We start from the raw sequence: 7,546 nt of genomic DNA on the forward strand, positions 1-7,546 counted from the left end.
TTGGCTAGTTCTGAAGTGTGAGGAGAAGCTGCTGCTCTAATCGGTGTCATGTGTGTGCCCTTGGGATTTTCCTAGGTTTTGATGACTTGGGGTTGTAACTATTTACCTGCTAGCCTTATTTAGGGAATCCCTTCTTAAGGTGATCGTTCCTGGCTCTGGGAGAGACATTAACTCCCCTTCCTGGCTTTTGGACAAGGCTGACACAAGCCACGTCTTCACGTTTTCTTTGTCCGGTAGAAATTGGAAGATTCAGGTGGAAAAAGCCGGGGTGCCCCTTGCATTTCTGATCTGGTGTCTTCTGGTTTTGCTTTAGGTAAAATGTCTGTTCCGGGATCCTACCAGGCGGCCGCTGGGCCTTCCTCGGTGCCAACTGCACCCCCATCCTATGAAGAGACGGTGGCTGTTAACAGTTACTTCCCGATGCCTCCTGGCCCGGTGCCGGGGCCGACCACAGGGCTGGTGACGGGCCCGGATGGCAAGGGCGTGAATCCGCCTGCCTACTACACGCAGCCAGTGCCCGTCCCCAATGCCAGTGCAAGTACGTGCCACTTCCCGCGCCCCCCTAACCTCTCCTTGGCCCTCCACCCTGGCCTTGGGGACTCTGCGACAGTCAGGGGAGCCACAGACTCGACCTGCCAAAGGGTCGAAGCCGAGTGCCGGTCAGTCCGGCTTGACCCCTCGTTCTGGAATGTGCCCACCTAGTCTTCCGGGTTCCACGTCTCGGGGGCTCGCGCCTTTTCCCTCGCAAAGCACAGTCCCAAGTCGCCCAAAAAGCGATCCTTCGATGCAAATCCACAGAGGCCCACCAACAATCCCAGAGAAACCGGGGGATGGGAGTTTGCTTTTAAGGGCCCCCGCTTTTAAGGGCCCCCAACCCTCCTGCTGAGGCCTGGCTGGAGTGGGGGGGGTGCAGAAACAGCCAGGAGTTAGGAACCGCCAGCCTGCCCGTGTAGGCATGGCTTCCAGCCTTCGGGCAACTTTTTGGTGGCCTTGCCCCCTGGGATTTCCTGCTGCCCAGGTGTGCCCAGGTGCGCCCAGGTGCATAGCTGATTCAGTATCCCAAGCAGCTGAGGAGGAAGGACTCACCAGCTCAGAGGGCAGCCTTGTGGGTCAGACTGCCTGGGTTCACCTCCCGCCTGGCACCTCAGTTTCCCCGCTTGTAAAATGAGGCTCATCAAATGCCTCCATCCGTGGGTTGTTCTGATGAAATAAAGCTCGGTGAGTAATGCTTTGATAAAAAGTGAGCTATTGTGCTTGAGCAACTTTGACCCCTTCAGATAGAAGAGAACGAGGTGACTTCGGGCTGATTATGCTCTGATCAATAATTTATTGCACCAAAAAAAAGAAAGAAAGAAAGAAAAGACTTTAATACAGTTGACATGTAAAGGGTCAAGAATGCTTAAATACTGCTTTTCTGGAAGGAGAGTCTTTCTGGGTCTTTCTAGGAGTATTAAGTTCTGTTGGCTTGGACAGCAGCGAATTTCCCCTAACGCACAGAGTGTAGAAACGGCATTCCAGCACGGCGGAAAGAACAGAAGGAAGTCACTTTGACAAAAATACGAGCTCAGACAGCTTTGCCAAAACCCAAAACCGTTCTGAATGCTAAGGACTTCACAATTTCTGTCACTGTGGGCTCTCCTCCGGTGACTGAACACCTATCCATGTTTTCCACACGGTTTTCTTTTAGCCTGATTTTATATTCTCGTTTCATGGGTCTGACTGATTCCTGAACTCCTCGGCACATGCCAGGCCAGCGTCCCCGGGCTGGTAGGCAGTCACTGGCATTATCGCTGGGCGTGGGACTGAGTCAGGAGGCCCGTGTGCCACGAGGGACTGTGTCATCGAGGGTTCGCTGTGTCCCAGAGTAGGAGCTGCTTTACTGTCCTTATCTCGTGGAATCCCTGCACCACCCCTGTTCCTTCCATTTTTAAAAAATAAAAGCATTATGGAGATTCCCGTCCCCTCGTGTTAGTTCACCCTTGCCGGGTGTCTGGTTCGGTGGGATCACTATAATCACAGTTGTCCAAGCGTCAGCACTCACTCCAGACTATTTCCACTGCCCCAGACAGAACCCCCGCCCCCCTCCCCTGGCCGCTGGCAGCCACTAATCTCTGGATGAAGAAAATTAGGCTAAAACCCCGTCATATCGCCATTTCTGGAATTACCATCTGCAGACCACCTTCATGGAACCACACAGGGAGCTGAAAGAGCCTTCTGGGGACCCTGCCCGGGACCTGCTGACTCGGCCTGTCCCAGCGTCAGAGGCAGGGTGGCGGGGAGGGGGTCCAGGAACCTGCATTAGCAATAAACTCCCCACCGATTCTGTGGTTACTGGGTTGGAGAGCCTGGTCGTGATGAGCCAAAGCCCCGCTCCAGGAACTTCTCCCCATCTCATGTTGGGGGGGGGAATTATTGAAAAATTATCATTTCTCAAATGATCATGCTGGAAATGTGCCACTGTTTTGGTAAAATACGCGTCCTATAAAACCACCGGAAGTGTCTCTCGGGGTGCTGTTGAGTGGCATTAATAAGCACGTTCACGTTGTGCACCCGTCACCTCCATCCCTTTCTAGAACTTTTAAGTCTTGTAACATGGAAACTCTGTACGGGCAGAACAGCAGCTCCCGGCGGCGCCCCCTGCCCCTGCCGCAGCCCCAGCATCTACCAGCTCTTCTGTGAATTGGATGACTCCGGGTTCCTCACATACGTGACACCCTGCTGTGTGTGTCCTGTGGCTGGCTGACGTCGCTCAGCATCACATCACGAAAGTTCGGCCGTGTTTTAGCATGTGTCAGAATGTCCTTTTAAGGCCGAGCGAGACTCCACTGTCTGGCCAGCCCCCCCCCCCCCCCCGCCGCCCCCCCCCCCCCCCCCCCCCCCCCCCCCCCCCCCCCCGTGCTGATCCATCTGCTCACCGGTGGACACTTGTGTGGCTCCCCTGCTTTGGCTCTTGTGAATGGTGGGTGGGTGAGCCCCCCGCGGAGACCAGGCCCCCACCTCCTGGTTGTCAGCTGGACGCTTTCCCCATTCACTGATCGTCCAGACCTGTTCCCCCAGTTGCTGTGCAGACCGTGTACGTCCAGCAGCCCGTCTCCTTTTTCGACCGTCCGGTCCAGATGTGCTGTCCTTCCTGCAACAAGATGATCGTGACTCAGCTGTCCTATAATGCCGGCGCCCTCACCTGGCTCTCCTGTGGGAGCCTGTGCCTGCTGGGGTAAGTCCAGGGCCCCCTAGGCCCCCAGACTCCACCTCTGTTCCTCTCTTGCAGGATTTCTCCACCACAGCACCTCTATCTATGCTGGGAGGGGTGGGTGTGCACTGCTGGGCGTTAAGCCACACTCCCTGGCCTCTGCTCTCAGTGCAGGTGGCCCCTCCCCACATGCACATCGTGCCCAGAGGGGAACCACTGGTCTTGAGCAAGCATACCAGCAGCTTGCGGGTCAAAATACTTTATAGTCATCCGTTTGACACTTCTTACCCTTTTGAGACTCCAAGTATTTTTCCTGTTGTCTACACGGGGAAAGTGAGTCTTTCTGTCTGTACCAAGGGTACTACATTTAAAAAAAAAAATTCTTTTTAAGATTTTATTTGTTCATTTAATAGAAAGAGAGCACAAGCCCTTGGAGCAGCAGGCAGAGGGGGAAGCAGGCTCCCCGCTGAGCAGAGAGCCCGATGCAGGGCTCGAACCCAGGACCCTGAGATCATGACCTGAGCCAAAGGCAGAGGCTTAACCGTCTGAGCCACCTGGGCGCCCACCAAGGGTATTATATTGAAAGAGATCATGATTTTTGTTCTGGGAGAAATTTGAGGAAGCACAGTTTAATTTTTTTTCCCCCCCAAACAGATAAAGGCAACCTCCTTATTCCTGGCTCTGTTTTCTCCCTGGAAGGAAACGGTGTCTCTGCATTTCTTTTTTAGGATCTCTGGCCTCTCCTACAACTGGCTTGTTCCTCACTGTTTGTGGCTTATCTCGAGAAGGAACGATATTTCTCTTCCTTGTCTGGGAGGCCCAAAACCCCAGAGAGCTTAGCTTCCTTGAGGACACATGTTCAGTGGGGGTAGAAAGCAGAGCAAACAGGTTTCTTGGCACTTGACTGATTCCCTGTCCTGCCCAGGGGACTGCAGTGAAGGCTGACTTCTCTAGTCCCTGGAGCGAAAATACGAAATAAAAGTTTATCGTCCTTGGACATTTGTATTAAAACTCATTTTTATCTTGGAAGCCAGGGAAAGACAGGATGAGAAATCTTGAATGTCAGCCTCTGCTGATCTAGCTCTCAAACCGAGGCGGCTTTTCTGTCCCTCCTTCCTTTTCGTCCTTAAATGTGGCATTGTGGGTTCAAATTGTACCTCCCACTGCTGTGTGACTAAGGGCAAGTGACTTCCCTTCTCTGTGCTCCAGTTCTCTCCTCTGAAAACTGGAGGTAATAATGCCCTCCTACCCAGGGGAGTGGTTGAGGATAAAATGAGTGAGTATGTATGTCCTGCAGCTCGGACCAGTGGGTTTTTTGTTTTTTGGGGGTTTTTTTTGCATAAGAGGGCGGTAAGGATTAGAACTAATGCTCTGTGGCCACCCTTAACTTGAACTTGGGTGAACTCAGGCAGTAGGAGGAAATTTTTTTGCATAAGATTGTTTCCTTATCAGGCTGTGTCCGGTTTCTGCTTTATGCAAATCAATGTCTTCCCGTAACTTACTTTTTTTTTTTTTTTTTACTGAATTATAATTGACATACAATATTGTATCAGCTTCCGATAGACAAGATAGTGATTTGATGTTTTTATACATTATCCGTTGCCCGGTCAAGTTAGGACAATGTTACGGATTGATCCCCGTGCTGTGCATTGTAAAATGTTGATTTTTTAAAAATTATTTATTTATTTCACTGACAGAGATCACAAGTAGGCAGAGAGGGAGGCAGAGAGAGAGAAGGGAAAAGTAGGCTCCCCGCTGAACAGAGAGCCTGGTGCGGGGCTCGATCCCAGGACTTTGGGATCACAACCCGAGCCGAAGGCAGAGACTTTAACCCACTGAGCTACCCAGGTGCCCCTAAAATGTTGATTTTTAACTAAATTTGGGCCAACATCAGTCCTAAGCCTGTGGGGGTGTTTTCCGATACCAGCCCCTCTCCAATACAAGCTGGGTGTCGGAGATTTAATTCAATTCTGACGCTAACTGCTTGGAGTCAGCACGGAACCCACAGCTGAAGGACCCAGTCCCCTAGACTGCCCCCAGAAGAGATGCGGGTCACAGGCCTCAGGCTGCACAGAGGTCTGCTATAGACTGAGGGTCCTACGATCCCTTCTCCCAGTCTAATTTGCTAGAGCAGCACAGAACTCAGGAAGGCACTTCTATATTTCCGTTTACCAGATTATTATGAAGGATACACATGAGCAACAGCCAGACGAAGAGGGACAGAGGACACGGTCCAAGGGGTCCCCGGTGCCAAAGCTTCTGTCCCCGTGGACCTGGGGTGTTAACGGCTCTCCTGGAACAAGGCTACGCTTACCAATCCCGGAGCTCTCCAAATAGAAGTTTAGGGGTTTTATAACCTGATCTAAGCCCGTTGCCTCCCAGAGGTCTGCGGCTTGGGGCTGAAGGTTCTAACCTTGGAACCACCACGAACCCAGGGTCTTTGTGGTGACCCACCCTATCCTCAGGCGGGGAGCCTGGGGTGGGGTCTCCTTATCAGCATAGAATCAGGTGGGACAGAAAGGGGCTTGTTCTGAATAGCAGAAGGCCCTCACTCCTGTCCCTCGGGAAATTCCCAGACTCTTGGAGCTAATTGCCAGGAAGTGGGGACAAAGACCAGACCTCTTCCTTACTGTACCACAGGCTGTCTGGGACTCCTGCCTAGGGGCACGGGTAATGGGTTAGTAGATTGAGAGATGTTATTTGGGGAATTTTGTTTGGTGATTACTGTAAGAAGGGCCCTCTCCATTTGGACGAGTTATCGGTCTACACAGCGGGGGGAAGCCAGCTGCAGCCCTGGACCCAAATCCAGCCCATTTTAGTTCGTGGGGAACAGACCACACCTTCTGTTTCCAGATGTAGCAAGGTGTAGCCTAAAATATGTACTATCTGGCCCTTGAGACAAGAAAGTCACTGGCCCCAATCTAAGACCCAGAGACGCTGAGCTGATCCAAGAGTAGAAAATACCACCAGGTCGGCGGGTCTGAGAGAACAGGCTGGGCATTGGTTCGCGTGCTCGTTGCCTAGGGCGCCGGTGACAGATAACCACACAGTAAAACCATACAGATCTATTCTCACAGTGTTGGAAGCCAGAAGTTCACAGTCAAGGTGCCGCCCTCTGATGACTCTGGAGGGCAGAGAATCCTTCCTTGCCCCTTCCAGCTTTCGGTGGCCCCGGGAGGTCCTTGGCTCATGGCTGCCAGACATCAGTCTCTGCCTATATCCCTCCCTGTTGTTCTGTGTGTCCCCTCCTCTTCCTGTAAGGACATCTGTCATTGAGTGGAGGGAGCCACCTGGCTCTTCCAGGATGATCCCAACTGGAGATCTGCAGAGACCCTGGTTCCAAGTACGGTCAGAGCAAGTGTTTCTGCGGGGCTGGGGCGGCCGCATGGCACTGTGACCTAGGGTGACATGCTCGTGTCTGGCTGTGTTTGTCCCCTAGGTGCATAGCGGGCTGCTGCTTCATCCCCTTCTGTGTGGATGCCCTGCAGGACGTGGACCACTACTGTCCCAACTGCAAAGCTCTCCTGGGCACCTACAAGCGTTTGTAGGACTCGGCCAGACCCGGAGGGAGCTGTACGCTGCCGGAAGTGCTCTCCGACTCTCACCCCGTCCTGCCCTGGTGGGAGTGGTGTCCCGCCTCGCTAGCCTCCTCTCTCCAGGGTCTTCACCTTCGTGTCTTCTTTTGGGGGAAAAATATCGCAAAAGTAACACACCTCCGAAACCCCAGAGGTCGCTGCTCGGAGTCATGCACAGGACCTGCAAAGACATTCACCCTGAGTGCTGGTTCCCGCCTCCGGTGACGCCAGGCCACCCCGTGCAACTGGGACCGTTGCCCCATCGGGATCTTCCAGTGATTGGCCACTGGCCGGCTTCACTTCTTGCCTCCGTGGGCCTTTCCAGGGGGGTGGTCTCAAGCCAGGAAGCCACAGGTTGCCTTACTTTTCGAGACTGTTCTGGCCCAAATGCGGCTGACCCCACCTTCAGTGCCTGCGTCCCGCTCACCTGTTCCCATGGCCCATGATCTCTGCCTTATCAGCGAAGGGCTTGGCTCTCAGAGTCTCCCACTGCGGGCTTTTCAGTAGTACACAAATTCACTTTATTCTTCATTCCTTTTTAAGTACCAGGAGGAGCTGTCCCCCCCCCCCCCCCCCCCCCCCAGATTCCCACGTGCGACGTGTGCTGGAGATACAGGGCTGGATCCTACCTGGGATGCGCCTTCCCTCCGTCCTCTGCACCATCCTCTGCCCCTTCTGGGGAAGGGCTTTTTCCTTCTAGAGGAATTGTTTGTCTTAACCCTGTCTGTGACCTCCTTTTGGTCTTAAACACCTTTGGACATAATTTTGAAAGGAAAGATTT

General features: G+C 53.2%; 1 protein-coding gene across 1 annotated transcript; it reads left to right on the forward strand.

Moving 5' to 3' along the window:
- The first annotated feature begins 313 nt into the window (after positions 1–313).
- LITAF (lipopolysaccharide induced TNF factor) lies at positions 314–7,220 on the forward strand. The gene is made up of 3 exons (XM_032836299.1): positions 314–538; positions 3,058–3,214; positions 6,630–7,220. Exons 1-3 carry the CDS (start codon positions 319–321, stop codon positions 6,736–6,738), a joined length of 486 nt encoding a protein of 161 aa, XP_032692190.1. The 5' UTR covers positions 314–318; the 3' UTR covers positions 6,739–7,220.
- Positions 7,221–7,546: the final 326 nt, after the last annotated feature.

This window comes from Lontra canadensis, unplaced genomic scaffold, assembly GCF_010015895.1.
Source record: "Lontra canadensis isolate GAN:19392208 unplaced genomic scaffold, GSC_riverotter_1.0 scaffold91, whole genome shotgun sequence".
NCBI classification, from domain to species: Eukaryota; Metazoa; Chordata; class Mammalia; order Carnivora; family Mustelidae; genus Lontra; species Lontra canadensis.

Bases quoted from the DNA above. Each gene is read 5' to 3' on its own strand.
- LITAF (XM_032836299.1), top strand. From the start codon at position 319: ATGTCTGTTCCGGGATCCTACCAGGCGGCCGCTGGGCCTTCCTCGGTG. The intron at 539-3,057 runs GTACGTGCCACT...CTGTTCCCCCAG, and splicing joins CGTCCCCAATGCCAGTGCAA to TTGCTGTGCAGACCGTGTAC. The intron at 3,215-6,629 runs GTAAGTCCAGGG...TTTGTCCCCTAG, and splicing joins GGGAGCCTGTGCCTGCTGGG to GTGCATAGCGGGCTGCTGCT.